The sequence below is a fragment of the Felis catus genome, chromosome F1 (assembly GCF_018350175.1).
Source record: "Felis catus isolate Fca126 chromosome F1, F.catus_Fca126_mat1.0, whole genome shotgun sequence".
Lineage (NCBI taxonomy): Eukaryota > Metazoa > Chordata > Mammalia > Carnivora > Felidae > Felis > Felis catus.
In genome coordinates this window covers 42,676,453-42,694,059 of record NC_058384.1, presented here as the reverse complement: position 1 = coordinate 42,694,059, position 17,607 = coordinate 42,676,453, and the positions used below count along the sequence as shown (strand labels likewise).

Genomic DNA, 17,607 nt, shown 5'->3' with positions numbered 1-17,607 from the left:
TTTGAAACATAAAACTCAGTGTTTTCTTTGTGGGAAGATTTTTAATCACTTTATTTTGAGACAGCACGTACACATGCATGAGCCGGGGAAGGGGCAGAGGGAGAGAGACTCTTATGCGGGCTCCATGCTCAGCCCAGAGCCCAATGAGGGACTCGATCCCACGAACCTGGGTTCATGACCTGAGCCGAAATCAAGAGCTGGATGCTCAACAGACTGAGCCACTCAGGCACCCCCAACCATTTTAATAAATATTAGATTTTTCAAGCTTGTTATTTCTTCTTGCATTTGTCTAAGTTTTCAAAATTATTGGCACATAATTGATGGTATTCTCTATCTGTATACAAATGCATCTTCCTTTATATTAATGATATTATATCTTTACTACCTCTTCTACTTTTAAAAATTTATTGTTGGTCATTTCCTGATTTCTTAAGACATTTAGCTTACCCCTTCTCTTATAATTTGAATACTTAAGGCTAAAATTCCTTCCCCCTCCCACCCTAGCACAATTTTTAATTCAGCCCACAGATTTTGCTATATGAAGTTTTCATTATCACTCATGTATATTTTTAAATTTCCATAATTTTATAAATCCATGAGCTTTATAGCTATGCCTATGCAGTGATTTTTCGAAATTTGTTTTTGAACTCCTAATTTAAAAGCACTGTAGGGCAATATCATCCTCTCTGTAAAACTTATTCTTCGAAAATTTTTTTCTTTTTTAATTTATTTTTGAGAGAGAGCACAAGGAGGGGAGAGGCAGGGAAAGAGGGAGACATAGAATCCGAAGCAGCCTCCAGGCTCTGAGCTGTCAGGGCAGAGCCTGACACAGGGCTCAATCTCACAAACTGTGAGATCATGACCTGAGCTGAAGTTAGACACTCAACGGACTAAACCACCCAGGCACCCCAGTTCTTTGAAATTTTTAAGGCTTTCACCTGGTCTAGTTGGTGACCATTGTATAAAATATGCTTGCAAAACTCCATGTTCATTAGGTTAAGCCTGTCGACTTTTTACAATCTTACACATCTAATTTGTCAGCCTGACCTACAATTAAGAGAGATGTAATAAAATCTACTATAATGGTGGATTTGTCCATTTATCCCAGTGTGAGTTCTACCAATTCTGCATCATCTATTTTAAAGACTTTTAATCAGAGGCATGCATGCTTTAAATTGCTGTATATTCTTGGTGAACTGTCATTGTATTATTGTCACTATACTGCCATTATATAGTGATTATCGTTATGTAGTAATTCTTTCCACCCCAATTAACACACTGTCCTAAAGTATATTTTACCTAACATTAGTAAGGTCATGCCAGCTTCCTTTTAGGTTTCCAGGTATGTATTTTCTCAATCTTTCTCTTTCCATCTTTAAATGCCATTAAACCTTTGGGGTGTCCCTTGTAAAAAGCATGTATCTGGACTTTGGGTCGGGCCGGGAGGGCTAATCCACCTTGTCAGTTTTTACCTTTAACTAGTAAATTTAGTCCATTCACTGTAATCAATATATATATGGATCTGTTCCTACCACCTTGACTTAGCATTCGTTTGGTCTACCCTTCCTATGCTTCTTTCTAATATGTTACCTTTCTTAAAAATTCTCTCTCCACCTCCCTGCTAGTAAGACAAGAACTTTAGCATGATACCATCTGGACTTTAAATTCTGGAATAGATGTATTTTTCTCTTCTTTTTTTGCCTTAGCCCTTACAATAAATATCAAAGAACTATAATCACCTTTACTTCATATATCTTCTTGTAACATTTCTCAGATTTGAATCTCTCAGTACTTCATCCAGAACTATGTTCAATATGGGTCTTTGTAGGGCAAGGCTTCCAAGACTTCATACACCTGAGAATATTTTTATCATTACCCTCCTATTTAAACGAATGTGGTTGGGTATAAGATTCTAAGTTCTCTCAGGGCGCCTGGGTGGCTCAGTCGGTTGAGTGTCCAACTTCTGTCCAGGTCATGATCTCACGGTTCGTGAGTTCGAACCCCACATTGGGCTCTGTGCTGACAGCTTGGAACCTGAAGCCTGCTTCCAACTGTGTGTCTCCCTCTCTCTCGGTTCCTCTCCCCATCATGCTCTTTCTCTCGAAAATAAATAGACTCTAAAAAAATTAAAAAAAAAAAAAAAAGATTCTAAGTTTCTCTTTAAAACTCCGCAAACACTTTTGTTTTCCTGTATTTAGTAATGCTGTTCAAAACTGGTTTCAATTCTTGGGGCGCCTGGGTGGCGCAGTCGGTTAAGCGTCCGACTTCAGCCAGGTCACGATCTCACAGTCCGTGAGTTTGAGCCCCGCGTCGGGCTCTGGGCTGATGGCTCAGAGCCTGGAGCCTGTTGCAGATTCTGTGTCTCCCTCTCTCTCTGCCCCTCCCCCGTTCATGCTCTGTCTCTCTCTGTCCCAAAAAAATAAATAAACGTTGAAAAAAAAAAAACTGGTTTCAATTCTTATTCCTTGTAGTAATCTGTTCTTTCTCTCTGAGGCTTGTTACTTCTAAATTTCATTACAATGATACTAGAAGCAAATTTTTCCTGATCTCTCATCTTCAGCCTTCTAAGGAAACTTTCCCTCTGAGGATTCATCTTTCTGTTTTGAATTCTAAAAGAAAACTATTTTTCCCACTATTTCTTCAAGGATGTCCTCCCTTTCCATTTTTTTTTTAAAAAGCCCCCCTTTTAAAAGCCCCCCCCAACGTGGGGCTTGAACTCATGACCCCCAGATCTACAGTCAAATGCTCCTCCAACTGAGCCAAGCCAGGTGCCCCCTCCTTTTCATTTTTATTTAAGATTCCTACTATTTAGGGGCACCTGGCTGGTTCGGTTGGTGGAGCATGCAACTCCTGATATCAGGGTTGTAAATTTGAGCCGCATGTTGGATGTATTACTTAAAAATAAAATCTTTAAGGGCGCCTGGGTGGCTCAGTCAGTTAAGCGCCGACTTCTGCTCAGGTCATGATCGTGTGGTCCCTGAGCTCCAGCCCCACATCGGCTCTGTGCTAACAGCTCAGAGCCTGGAGCCTGCTTCAGATTCTCTGTCTCTCTCTCTCTCTGCCCCTCCCCCACTCACTCACTCTTTCTCTCTCAAAAATAAACATTAAAAATTTTTTTTAATAAAAAAATAAAATCTTTAAAAAATTAGGGGGCGCCTGGGTGGCTCACTCGGTTAAGCGTCCGACTTCGGCTCAGGTCATGATCTCACGGTCCGTGGGTTCAAGCCCCGTGCCGGGCTCTGTGCTGACAGCTCAGAGCCTGGAGCCTGTTGCAGATTCTGTGTCTCCCTCTTTCTCTGACCCTCCCCTGTTCATGTTCTCTGTCTCAAAAATAAATAAATGTTAAAAAAATTTTTTTAAAAATCTTTAAAAAATTAGAAAATAAAATTTTTTTAAAAATCTCTATTATTTAGATGTGAGTACCTCTACATCTATTTTCCTTACCTTTTAGTTTTTCTTTTATATTTTCTTTTTTGTCCTTTCCTTCTTTTGTTCTGGAAGATTTTCTCAACCTGGAGTTCTAATTCATTAACTGTATCCATTCTGTTATTTGAACCACTGCATTTTTCAACTCTACTATTTCCACTTGGTTCTCTGTCCCTGCTTATTCATGTTTCAAGTTAAGATCTTCCCTATTTCTTTTAGAATAATTACCAGTCTAGCTTTAAACTCTTGGTCCATCTGTTCTATTGCTTGTTCCAATGAAACTTATACATTATTCTCTTGAAATACCTGTGCTTTTCAACTGTCTTTGTTTATTTTTCCCTAGAGGATAGCAGATACCCTGACAGGCAAAGAATATGGGGCAAGGCCAGATTCCAGCCCACAAGGGCTGCAGTAAGCTGGAGTAAGGTAGAAAATAAGTACCAGGGGTGCCTGCCTGGCTCAGTTGGTAGAGCGTGCAGCTCTTGATCTGGGAGTTATAAATTTGAGCCCCACGTTGGGTATACAGACAACTTAAAAATAAAACCTTTAAAAGAAGAAGAACTACTACTAAAGTAGAAAGTCCCAAACACCAGGAAACCACAATCACTCTCCACCCCATGCCATCACTACCCAGATCAAAGACTTACCCTCTGTTCTCCAAGGAGAAGCAGTATTAGGATAGGATTCGGGAGACCTAAGGCTTAAGAAGGTAAGGGACAGAGAAGTGACGGTCTAAAGTCAGTCATCTCCTGTTTTTCATCAACTTCACACAAGCATATGCTTCTGAAATGCCCTAATTCACTCTTGAGGAAAGCTGGACTAGAGCTCCGAGTCACAAGCGTAGAAAAAGGTTAACTCCAAGGTAATGAGGCAGGGGAGAAACTAGAGTAGAGCAGTTCCAGCAGTTCCCTTCCCCCATGGTTTTATTCTCTTACAGCCATACCTGGCTGACTCCTGTCCCAGATGAAACACTGTCCCATCTATGCACACACACACAAGTTCAAAACAGCCTACCTCATGCATTTATTTTTCACGGCATTTTCCTATTACAGTTCCTATACGGATGATTTTGGGAGGGAGCCAGGAGTCATGCTAGTTCAGCATCTTGGTAGGAACAAGAATTAACCACTTGACAGGTCTGAAGAATTTAAACTTCAATAAGCCTTTCCTACTTTGCTTTAACACCCGGTAAAAAGTGTTGTGCCATAAAAAAGGCATTGCTTTAAGGCCCATGGAAGTTAAGTGTAGGACACAGTACTTTTGATTGCAAGGCAAAGGAGGACTGAGAGGGAATGGAGACAGGAGTGGAAGGATTTTAAAATGGCAGAATAGTGGAAAGAATGGGAAAGAAAACACCAGCAAAGGCACTGTTCAAGGCGTATGTGAGAAATGGAGTCAAATGACAAGCTCTGAATCCAAAGCAAGATCTTGTCCCTTTCCCACTTGGAATCTTTTTTTTTTTTTTTTTTAATGTTTATTTATTTTTGAGAGAGACAGAGAGACAGAGTGCGAGTGGAGGAGGGGCAGAGACAGAGACACACACAGAATCCTTAACAGGCTCCAGGCTCTGAGCTATCAGCACAGACCCCAACGTGGGGCTCAAACTCAGGAATGGTGAGATCATGACCTAGGCTGAAGTCGGACACTTAACCGAATGAGCCACCAAGGCACCCCTTGGAATCTCTTTTGATTACAGCAGGGTTAGGTATTGTTGTTACCTGCTCCTTACATGAGAAAACTCGGCCTTAAAGAAGTCAAATAACTTGCCCAAGTCTAAAGTTTATCCTTTTCCACTATGCTATCAGTTAGTAGTTACATTCAGTTACTCAAACCAGAAAGTCAGAAGTCATTTTGTCTCCCTCTTCCCCTGTTCTCACATCATGAAACCTGATCAATTTTAACTTCTAAATCTTTCAAAACCACCCCATCTTTTCATCTACATGACCATTTCCCCAAACCAAAAAGTGTTATTTTTCGCATGCATCACTGAAATAGATTCTTAACTGGTCTAACCGCCTTCAAACCAAACTCCACACTACAGCTAGAAGGATTAAAAAAAAAAAAAAAAAAAAAATTAAACAAAACCAATCCTACAGTGCCAAGCCCTGCTCCATAGCTTGCTATTGCTCTAAAGATAAATACAGAACCTAGCCCCAGTCTTGCCAGTCTTTCCTCTTGTACCTCATATTCTTCTCCATGCTCCCTGCACCTCACCACACTGATCTTTTAGTTTCTCAGAGCATTTACTTCCTGCTTCAGGGCCTTTGCACACATCGTTCCTTCATTTGTAGCACTGTGAGTTCTGCGCAAGACTAACTCATCCTAGACCTTTTAGTCTCAGGTTAAGCATCACCTCCTCAATAATCATTAATAGATGCTAAACCATTAAAGTAAAAGGCTGGGGGAAGGGGAACTTTAAAACACATGGAGAAGGCTAAGAGCACTTGACCACTGACAAAACTCTCTAAAAGAGCATCATTCACACATCGTATACTTCCTGATGTGAAGCAATAGGAAGGACCTAGAAGCTCCTACCTCCTACAAAGTATTCCTGACAAAAAAACAACGAAACAAGCTTCTAGATCTAACTACTAACTACATGTTTGTAGGAAAACTGGAGAGTAAAGGAATAAATAATACCAAAAGCAAGTAATTACCCAAACCCAGATCATGGGAAATTCTACAGGATCTCTGGTGGTGGAATACACTTAAGTGGGGAGACCATCATAGAGACTTAAAAAACATAAACCTAACACAGCGTGTGGATCTTGTTCATTCAGGTCCTGATTCAAACGAATCATCTGTAAAATGCCATTTTTCCCTAAACAATCATGAAATTTTGAGTTATGTACTAGGTTAATTAAGAAACTGATAATTGCAGTAAAAAGGCACTATGGTAATTTTTTTTTAAATCCTGACCTGGTAAGATATACATCCTAACATATTTAAAGGTAAAATGACACACTTGTGATATGCTTTAAAATATTTCATTAAAGGGGGCACCCGGGTGGCTCAGTCAGTTAAGTGTCCGAATTCACAAGCCCCACGTCAGGCTCTGTGCTAACAGCTTAGCTGTGTCTCCCTCTCTCTTGGCCCTGCCCCACTTGTGCTCTATCAGAAATAAATAAACATTAAAAAAAATTTTTTTAATTTCATTAATGGGGCCCGGGGTGGCTCAGTCAGTTAAGCATCTGACTCTTGATTTTGGCTCAGGTCACGATCTCACTGTTTGCAGGATGGAGCCCTGCACAGGGTTGTGTGGAGCCTGCTTGGGATTCTCTCCCCCCGCTTTCTGCCCTCCCCCACTCACTCTTGCTCTCCCTCAAGAACATTTTAAACAATATTTCATTAAAACGTTGAGAAAAATAGAAAAAATATTGAATTAGGTTTTACTTTATTAAATGGTATACACCAAATGGAAAGAAATCACAAACATTGTTTATTGCCTGCATCTTGAAAAAACTAGTAGTCTTAGGAAACACTCCAGTTACAAAAAAAAGGATCTACATCACTAATTGGTACTGTTTTGGCTCTCTGGAAGTTTGTTTCTTTACAGCTAATAATAAACCTCAGGAAGGAGTATAAAAAGCTGAAAAGAATTTGCCTACTTTTAAATGAATGAGGGAACAAAGTCCTTTTTGCAGTTTTTTCTTGCTTTCAAAAAACTCTCCCTGGAACAAAGTGATGGTTGCCAGAAGGGAGGAGGTGGAAGGATGAGCAAAATGGGTGAAGGGGAGAGGGCAATACAGGCTTCCAGAAATGGGATGAATGAGGCACACAGATAAAAGGTACAATGTAGGGAATATAGTCAATGGTATTATACTAGCGTTGTATGGTGATATATGGTAGCTGCACCTGTAGCGAGCACAGCGTAACATATAGAGTTGTCGAACCACTACACTACGCCTAAAAGTAATGCAACACTGTGTGTTAACTATATCTCAAGTTAAAAAAAAATAGTAATTAAAAAAAACAAAAGGACTCTTCCTCAAGAGAGATGTGTTTATTGAAAAGGAAGTCAATCTCACCACCTTGGTCCACAACACAGCAGAACTAGGAATAGCCCAGGGCAGGCCAAAATACCCTGGTTTTTCAGTGCATCTCAAGAGTGAAGGACTATCCCACATGGGCCTATACAGCTGACTCACAAGGCGTTTTCATTTCCGGAAACTCACTCCCCTCCCCTCACTGGGTATGTGTACATCAGCTTCCATGATCTGTCTCCAACTTACTCTCTCCGTTCCACCTCGGTTTCCACTTCAAGTTTCCACTTCCACCACTCAGTATCCACCATGATGAATGATGAACTCAGTTTCTTGAATCCGTAAGCCCTTTTATCACTCACCTCCCAGGTATTTTTAGTACTGAGTTTTTCAAACTACAAGTTGTACCCCAGTTGGTCTTAATCCCTCCCCTCTATTAATGAAACAGAACAGAATAGAAAATAAAAGTAAGTAACAAAGGTTAAGTTTTGTTTTGTGGAACCTGCTTCTGTTATTGAAAAAAGCCAACACAACACAGTTAAGCACCTTTGTATCAGGCACTCTTTAAAGCACTTTTTTGCAATAACTTACTTAATCCATACAGAAATCCTATTAGGTAAATATATTATTGTCCGCACTTCAGAAGAGGAAACTGAGGCAGAGAAGACACTAGCTTGCTGAAAATCGTGGTCTTAGAGCACAAGCACTCTGGCTGCAGAGCCAGAGCTTAACCATTCATTACCCCTCCTGTGTGTACTGGGTCACAACATAAAACGTTTTTTTTTTTTTACTGGGCATCATTGTTAAAAAAGTTGGACATCCACTGCCTTGGCGCTTGTCCTTTCTCCTCTTCTGTGATCTATTTTCTACTCTTGACAATTCCTATTCTACCCAGGTCAAAAATCACTTCCTTGGTCAAGGCCTTCTGATTCTCCAAGGGAAGATGTCACCAGAGCACCTCTATTACCACTTAGGTTTTTATTTGTGTCCTCTACTGGACTGAAACCAGAGAGGATCGAAATTGTCTTACTCATCTCTCAATGATAATGCAAGCCTAGTTTTACCCTACATGTAGTCCAAGAGATTCCTACACCTCATCTTCAAATTTCTACCTTTGAAGACAACTGTGATTTTAAGACTGAATTAAAGACTTCTTGTCAGAAGTTAGCAGGAATAATCATTCTTAATTCTTCAAAGCCCTAAGGGCCTCTACTAAACAGTACTGTCTGATTCTCTTTCAACTACATACTTGAAAGTAATAAAAACAACTTAAAAAAAAAATAACAACTACTGTTCTATTCAGATGTTGTTTTAGTTCTTACAAAGTCTGCAAGGCACCTACAAAGGTCAAGTGTGTAGCAAGAGTATACTCCTACATAGTTTGCAAAACAAACAACGGGCCAGGAACAACCTAAAACTCCATCCATGAGGAACTGATGAGGAACAAAATTGTTGTACAACTCTATAACACAATACTGTGCAAATATTTAAAAGAAAGCCTTACGTGTATATTGGATGGAAGGTGTCCCTGCTATCATCTTAAAAACGTAAGGCGCATACACAATACGTACAATGTGACCCCACTGTTGTTTAAAAATGTGAGTACTGTAGGAAAAAATCAGGACGGATGTTAACATCAAGCAGTTAACAGCAGCTAGCCTGAGGAGAGAACCCGTTAGGGTTGATGAACAGTTAAAACTGTACACACTTCTGTATTGTGTGCATTTTTTTTAACTTCAGGCACTTACTTATTGATTTCAAACAACGAGAATGTGTGATCCTAACCGGTACTGTCAAACAAAATACTGTGAAATAAACACTTTTAAACTCAATTGCCTGTTCGTATCAGAGATTCCTGATAGGAGGAGGAGGGAGGAGGCAACACCTAAACCAAAAGGTAGTAATACTTCACACCAAAGACCCCAAGTACGTTTGACAGATACTTGTTCAGCGTGAAAGGGCTTCCTCACCAACACAGAGATTTCCTAATGACGGGGCAGAGCAATAGCATCCTCTCCGGGTGTCGCTGTAACACAGTGGTTTTCAAACTTCACGGTGTACAAAACTCAGCTGGAGGGTGCGCTGATTAAAATATATATTCCGGAGCCCCATCTCCGGATGTTCTGCTTGGGCGGGTCTGGGTGTGGCCCCAAAAACCAGCCTTCAAACAAGCACTCAAGTGCATCGGGCACAGATGGCGCGCAAGCCCTTGAAAGTTACTACCTTCAATTCTTGGGACACCTCAGTGTCACTCTTCCCGCCTCCCTCTGCGCCCATCTCTTTCCTCCAAAGGACCTCAGTATTTCTCCAATTTTGCGTCCAGTTAAAAACATCGTCGACCGACGATTTCGATTTCCGACTTGTAAACCAGCCGGCCAAACTGCAGCAAGCACGTCAGTCTACCTCCATTTTTACCTTCCGCGGGGCCTCAACGCAGAACCCTTCCCCCACCAGCCCTTCTTCCGCCCGCGCCGCCACCCACGCCTCAAGCTCCACCCGCCCGCTGCCCCGGCTCCGAGGCCCGCCGAACTGGCCGTACCGCCGCCCGCTCCCCGCCTCCCGGCCCCCGGCCGCCCGGGACCCGGACGCCGAAACCCAAGAGCCACACCTTACGGCCGCTCCATGAGTCGCTCCCCCGCCGAGCCCGGGGGGGGAGGGGGCGTCAGTCTCAGGCCCTAAGGCCTCAGCAGCATTTTGAAACGGCGAGTAGTGAGGGCGCAACTTCCGGCCTCCTGAACCCATCTCACACCAGGGCTTCCGGTGAGGCCTCCGGAAACCATAGAGACGCCACTGGAGGGCTAGAGAGGCAGAAAGACTGCGGTCTCCCCACCATAGAGTAGAGGCCAGTCCGGGGAGAGAGTCGTAGGACTTGGAGGACTGAGTTGTGAAGTTTCAAGAGAAAAGGTTTGAGGAGCTCGCAGAGTCTGATGGTATTTACAGATGTGTCCTAGGACATCAAAAATCGAGGATGGAAGAAACCTAATAGCGTAGTCAGAGGAAGCCTTCCGCTCTTCCAAAAAACACCACTCCCTCTGTTTCTCAAAGTTAACGTATTCATTCTTATTCCCCAGAGATAGTGGCTGCAGAGGGCAAACAGCATCTTAATGTTGTCGCTAATGGGGGAAATAGAACTAGGATATACACGAATAACAGCAAGATATGTGATAAATGCTGGAAGAGGTGCAAAGAACGAGGGAGGTGGAGCTTCTTTGGATCAGCAACCCGGTCATCGAGTCCCAATATAAAAGCTCCTGCCACAAACCTCTCAGGTTGGCCGACTTCCACCTCAGAAGGTGCCAAATGGTATTGTCTCTCCCAAATACCTCCTCTCATTGGTTTCAGGATGATTCTAAATGTTAGAGGATTTTCTGAGCTGAAGTATGTTACTTTGCAGTTTCCGTTGGTTTCATTTCTACACTTGGGAGACATAGAGTAAGGCTTCATTCTTTACCATATGAATACTGTTCAGTCATTTGAAGACAGTTACCATGTCCCATCTCTAATCCTGTGCTTTGTTCTTCTGCAAGCTAAAAATCTCACAGCCTTCAACTATTTCTTACTTGACATGGCTTCAAGCCACCCTGGTCACTATCTTCTGAACAAGTACCTGTTTGTTCTGTTTAAAATATGGTTCCCAGAACTGGGTACAAACCCATGCTAAATAAAATAGGGCAATGACACCCCCCCCCCTTAATTTGCACATTGCACCTTGCTCTATTTCTGGCATAACCTTACGGCAGAGCTGGAGATCCAGATCTCTGCAAATGAGCCGAAAAAGTAATGCCTTTTCACAGTTGCTCTGAAAGAGCTTGAAGTCAGCAACCACCTCTCTCAAAAATTAGAGGGGAGGGGCTTTTTTAGATGAACCAGTCTCCACTGTTTCCCCTCTCTTTTTATGCAATCAATTTGCTTTTTTGGTTTCATTCCCAAACAGGAGTTTGTTTTGTATCTTTCAAATAGTATCCGGTTAGTTTAGGTCTCTTCCTATTGCCTCCTGGACTCGGAATTATGATCCTGTCATGCAATTCATTTTGTTTAAGATAAACATTTGTTGAACACCTACTGTGTGCCAAACACCAACCTAGAAGATTCTAAAACAAGTAACACCTGGAATCTGTCTAGTGGAGGACTCAGACAGTCCAGGTAAGGAGAATGTGGGTCTACAGCCATACCGCCCTGAACGTTCCCAGTCTCGTCTGATCTCAAAAGCTAAGCAGGGTCACTCCTGGTTAGTACTTGGGTGGGAGAATGTGATAAGTGCAATGCTTGATGAGCTGCACTTAACCATGCCTGGAAGGTTGAGAGGGATTAGCTCTTTTCCTTTTACATTTTGCAAAAATTTTGATTAAGATCTTTAACATGTCTTCACTGAAAGTCTTGATAAATACACTGAATAGGACATGGTTAAGAATAGAGCTTTTCCTGTCATGGTTGATATTAATTCGTGATTAATCATTCATCCTTGAATGTTGTTCTTAAACCACAAATGATTCTACCTACTAGTGGTCAATATCTGGACACATTTTGCTATCCTTTCCCAAGGACTTCATAAAACTTCATCACATGACTTGCTCTAATGAAAATAAGCCATAACTCTAGCATTTCTTCTGCTCGTCAAATGCACTTAAAAAGAAAATGAAATTAGCTTAAGCTCATAACTAACTCAGTGATCCTCACTTCCTTCCCTAAGAACTATACTCAAAAACTGTTTATTTAATAAAGAGACAGGAAACCTGGGTTTAGTCTAGCTATTTCTAGAAACCAGAAAGTTACACAGTTCTACAGTTTCCCAGTCTGTAAATAAAATGGCTAAATGAGATGATTTTTCTAGAGCCCCTGGTAGTTCTAAAGGAATTGGAAGTCAGTGTTATTATAGCCTTTCTTAAAAATTCATAATGAGCTACTTCACACTTACAAAAAAAAAGTATAAAGAAGAATCTAATCTTTTCCCCGTAACTCTTCCTTTTTTTTCTTTTCTTTTTTAAATGTTTACTAATTTTTGAGCAACAGAGTGCGAGCAGGGAGGGGCAGGGAGAGAGGGAGACACAGAATCCGAAGCAGGGTCCGGGCTCTGTGCTGTCATGACCCGAGCCGAAGTTGGACACTGAACTGACTGAGCCACCTAGGCACCCCCCCCCCCACTTTTCCTAAAGAACGATACTTTACCTGTTACAAAAGGTTTCCTATAGTAGTCCCATCTCCCTCCTTCAACTCCATAGGGAACCACTATTCTGAATTTGGTATTTACCCCTGCCATGCACTTCTTTAGACCTTTAGGATTTATATATGTATATATTCCCTCAGAATTTTATGCTTTTAAAATCTTTGTAAACGGCATCAAACTGTATGTATTCTGCAACTTGCATTTTTTCCTCATTGTTGTGAAGTTCCACCATGTTAAATCACATATGGTTAGTTAATTTCTTTAATCACCTCCGTAAAAGGCCTGTCTCCAAATAGAGTCACATTCTGAGATGCCCAGGGGGTAGGACTTCCACACATTAATGGGTGGGGGGCACAATTCAGCCCATAATTGTAATGATCATACCACAATTTTTTATTCACCTCCTCCTTTGATAAATACTAAGGTGTTTCCAGTCGTTTACTGTTACAAACAGTGCTGCCATCAACATTCTTGTCCTTGTGAACTCCAGGGAGTAGAATCATTGGGTCACAAACACATTGTCAACGCTGTCAGATCATAACACAGTGCTCTCCAAAGTGGTTGTGGGAATATACACTCCTCACGAATGTGTATAGGAGTCTCTTGGTCCATATTTTTGCCAACCCTTGGTATTGTCAGACTATTAAAAAACGAACCTGATAGATGTGAGAGTTTCTCATGGTGGTTTGATTTCTATTTCCATGATTAAGAGTAAGGCCAAGCATTTTTTCGTATATATTGACTACGGTTACTCACCTATGAATTGCCTGTCCATATCTTTTGCCCATTTTTCTATTGGTTAGCCTTTTCCTTGTCCATTTGTAGGAGTTCTGTGTATAATCTGGACATTAATCCTTCTTGATTATTATGTATTAGCAATCTTCAAATCTATACCTTGTTTTCAGTTTTTTAATGTTGTCTTTTGATGGACAGAAGTTTTTTTTTTTCAGAAGTTTTTTTAATGAAGTCAGATTTATTAGTTATTTTCTTTATGTTTCACTTCCTTTTTTTTATTTTATTTTTTTTTAATCTTTTTTTTTTTCAACGTTTTTTATTTATTTTTGGGACAGAGAGAGACAGAGCATGAACGGGGGAGGGGCAGAGAGAGAGGGAGACACAGAATCGGAAACAGGCTCCAGGCTCTGAGCCATCAGCCCAGATCCTGACGCGGGGCTCGAACTCACAGAGCGCGAGATCGTGACCCGGCTGAAGTCAGATGCTTAACCGACTGCACCACCCAGGCGCCCCCCCCTTTTTTTTTTTTTTTAACGAGATTCCTCCCTGTTAGGGGGTCATAAAGATACTCATATATTTTCTCCTAAAAGTTCTAAAGATGTCCTTTTCACATAGAAGCCCTTAGCTCATTTGCAAGTGATTTTTGTGTATGTTGTAAATGGAGATCCAATTTTACTTTTTCAATTTGAAGAATAAATACACGTCTCTATTACTGAATCTGTAAACTGAATATGAGTCTATCTATAGTCTCTTGAATTCATCTTTTCTTCCTAGTTAACACAATCATTGAAGATTTTGTGGAAGAGGTTTCATTTGAGTGGGGCCTTAAAAAATTGAATAGGATTTTGAGGGGTGCCTGGGTGGCTCAGTCGGATAAGCGCCCAACTTTGGCTCAGGTCATGATCTCACAGTTCATGGGTTCGAGCCCCGCATCAGGCTCTGCATTGACAGCTCAGAGCCTGGAGTCGGCTTCCCATTCTGTGTCTCCCTCTCTCTCTGCCCCTCCACCTCTCGTCTCTCTCTCTCTCTCTCTCTCTCTCTCTCTCTCTCTCTCTCTCAAAAATAAATAAACATTAAAAAGAAACTTTAAAAAAATGAGTAGGATTTCAAGAGGTGTAAATAGAAGTCATCTGAAGAAACATGGCACAAATAATGAGGAAAGAAAGAGATGAATTGGAAGGTATGATCTTAAAACTGAAAGAATCTACTTTGATCAAAGTGTTGGTTACTGAGTAAAAGATTGGCATGGTATCGAATCACACTGTCTCATATAATATTCACCAGCCACATGTGGCTTGAAATTTGGCTAGTCCAAATTGAGATGTGCAATGAGTGTAAAATACACATCATATGTCAAAGACTTAGTAGTGAAAAATACTATATCTTATTTATAATGTTTTATATTTTTAATTTTTATTTATTTATTTTAATGTTTATTTTTTGAGAGAGAAATAAAGACAGAGCATGAGCGGGGAAGGGGCAGAAAGAGAGGGAGACACAGAATCCGAAGCAGGCTCCAGGGCTCTGAGCTGTCAGCACAGAGCCCGACGCAGAGCGTGACCCTAGTAAGTGTCAGATTATCATGACCTGAGCCGAAGTCAGACGTTTAACCAACTGAGCCATCCAGGCGCACCAGTAATGTTTCATATTGATTACATATCAAAATGATAATATTTTGAAATATTGGGTTGAATAAAATATATTATAAAAATTAATTTCATCTGTTTCTTTTTACTTTTTTTTAAATGTGGCTACTGGAAAATTTTAAATAACAATTTTGGTTTGTATTGTATTGGTATCAAAGTAGGCCAGGGCCAGATTGCGGAGGATTTTGAATGCTGCTATAAAAAGTTCCATGTGTTACTCAGTGAAGTAGTAGGGAAGAATCAAAGGGTTTTGAGCAAAGAGAAGGCAGTCTAATATTCCTAACTTGATGGTTAAACATCCTGTCTGCACAGAGCCAATTTTAGAAACCTGTACCATTAGCCTTGGGCAGATGATTCATTCTGATGATGTGATTCTTACAGAGAATATTTGATGGTAGTCCTTGTTACTGTTTTTATTGTAGCACAAAAAAGTCTAATGTGTGCTCCTTTCAGTGAAAAATTGGAACATAATTGAGCCAAACTTTAAAAAAAATTTTTTTGTTGTTAAGTTTATATGTTTATTTTGAGAGAGAGTGTGAGCAGGGAAAGGGAAGAAAGAGAGAGAGAGAGAGAGAGAGAGAGAGAGAATCCCAAGCAGGCTCAGCACTGTCAGCACAGAGCCCGACGTGGGGCTCAAACCCACAAACCTCGAGACCATGACCTAAACCGAAATCAAGAGCCGGGTACTCAACTGACTGAGCCACCCAGGCACCCCAAGCCAAACTTTTAATAGTTCCCCCATTGCTCAGAGGATAAAATGATTCTTTTTGTCTGGAGTTAACCCAATATTGTCAGCCTTCAAAATTCTCAACATCTTCCTTGAATCCATTCAAATATGTTAAGCCTGATACAGCACAGTCACTATAGTTAAATAACGCTGTAGTGCATATTTGAAAGTTGCAAGAGAGCAGATCGTGGAAGCTTTCATCGTTATGAAAAAACGTGTTACTATGTGTCGTGATGCATGTTAACTAGACTCACTGTGGTGACATTTTGCAATGTATACAAATACAGACTAGTTATGTTGTGCACCTGAAACTAATGTTATATGTCAATTAGATCTTGATAAAAAAATAATTGTTAAAAATAAGCTAAGTGCTTGTCGAAGCGTAGACAGTGTTAGAACTCTAGCTAGAGCAGAATCTGTAGTCTGTTCTTGTTACATCTTTGCCATTAAGTCTTTAGATGACTTCGTGATTGCTTTTTACTTGTCAGACACTGTTCCCAACAATTTGTATAAACTACCTTATACATTCTCACAATTATCCTATTGTCCTGAGACACAGAGAAGTAGTTTACTCAAGATCACACAGTGGAAGGAAGGTTTCAAACAGGTGCACCTCGATTCAGAACACAGACTTTATAGAGAGACATTTATGCTTTCGGTTTTTCAATGTGCATATATGCACCTTTTTAAAAAAATGGTCTGAAGTATTTCCTAACTTAACAATGTTTTGCATTTTCCTCAAGTCATATTCTTCTACAGCATGATTATTAATAGCTACATAATACTCCATGCATTAAGACAGTACCATAATTTATATAGCCATCTCTGTCATTTGCAGTATTTTCCACTTAAAATATCATGACGATCTCTCCTGTAACCAAGTCTTTTTATGTATCCCTGATTATTTCTTCAGGACAAAGTCCAAAAAGTGACATTGCTGGGCCTGAACAACCACTCCTAAAGTGTTGGAATTAGGCAGATGGATTAAGGGAGAGCAACACCAGCGAACAGAAATTCTTTAATGTCTCACCCTGAGCCCCATGGTGGATAAGTCTCAAAGCCGGCCCTATAGCAGAAGGCAGTGCTCAGATCACTGATGGCAGTGGAAGAGAAGAGCCTCGAATGCCATGATCAGTAAGACCTCTCTGCAGGCACGCTCAGCTTTCTTGTCTCTCTGGCTGGCAGGGCTTGTACCCCCAGGATCACTGCTGGTGACTTCCTCCAGGGTTTGCGTCATTTAAAATTATTTGGACGTCTTCAAGGGACCTGCGGGACAATCACACTATCCCTCTGCAGGGTCCTTTCTCCCAGTTTGTACTCTGCAGTTCAACCCAGTAGCTTCCCAGCAGCATATTTATACTCTTCTCTTAGACTCTTTTCTTCTTTTCTGTAGTCGGGTCAGTTTTAGAACTGCTATCCACGTGATTATTAATAATAAAAGAGACCTGATGCCACCACAACGCTTCAAAAGTGATGTACCTTGCCGTTCTCTTAATCCTGGATGTGTTGGATTGATTACAAATCAAAGAAGCCTACGTAATAATGGCTATTGGGCACATAAATACCTCTCAGTTCTGAAGTAGCTGCTAACGCTGCTGACAAGTACATGATTCAGGCCTTCTGTTTCTCTTTGTTGTATGAATCGTGAGCTTTCTTGGGTTTAAAACGGTTTCAGAAAATGTGGATGGAAGGAAGCGATTACGCAAGGTTCTTTATTCTTATGTAAGGCATTGTAATAGGAGCCTTCTCTTGTGAGAGCCCGGATAGCTCAGTCGGTAGAGCATCAGACTTTTAATCTGAGGGTCCAGGGTTCAAGTCCCTGTTCGGGCGCTTTGCTTTAACTTCCGCCTTCCTTTTCAGCTTCGATTTTTAACAATCTGAACAACACAAATTCCGTCTCACTGGGAAACCACCACGCAAAAACTT

General features: G+C 41.0%; 1 protein-coding gene, 1 long non-coding RNA gene and 1 other non-coding gene across 8 annotated transcripts in view; 2 read left to right on the top strand and 1 right to left on the bottom strand.

The window, feature by feature from the left end:
* Positions 1-10,156, bottom strand: part of MDM4 (MDM4 regulator of p53) — a 37,035-nt gene extending 26,879 nt beyond the window's left edge. Inside the window, exon 1 of one of the 5 annotated variants that reach the window (XM_003999396.6) lies at positions 10,018-10,156. Coding sequence is in view for 1 of the 5 variants with exons in the window: in XM_023248004.2 (XP_023103772.1) it covers positions 9,633-9,686 (54 nt within the window). In the remaining 4 variants the exon portion in view is untranslated. Of the gene's footprint in view, positions 1-9,379; positions 9,606-9,632; positions 9,884-10,017 lie in introns of those variants that run through there. The other 4 variants (XM_023248004.2, XM_019822086.3, XR_006591883.1 and 1 more) reach the window with 4 other exon arrangements.
* Positions 10,157-10,292: 136 nt separating this feature from the next.
* On the top strand, positions 10,293-17,537 carry LOC111558412. 2 transcript variants are annotated; one of them, XR_002739306.2, is made up of 3 exons: positions 10,293-10,712; positions 11,450-11,552; positions 16,595-17,537. It is a non-coding gene; the product is annotated as an uncharacterized LOC111558412 (long non-coding RNA). The 2 variants fall into 2 exon arrangements; XR_006591885.1 differs by having other exon boundaries at positions 10,293-10,841.
* TRNAK-UUU lies at positions 17,439-17,511 on the top strand. Its single transcript has one exon. It is a non-coding gene; the product is annotated as a tRNA-Lys (tRNA).
* Positions 17,538-17,607: the final 70 nt, after the last annotated feature.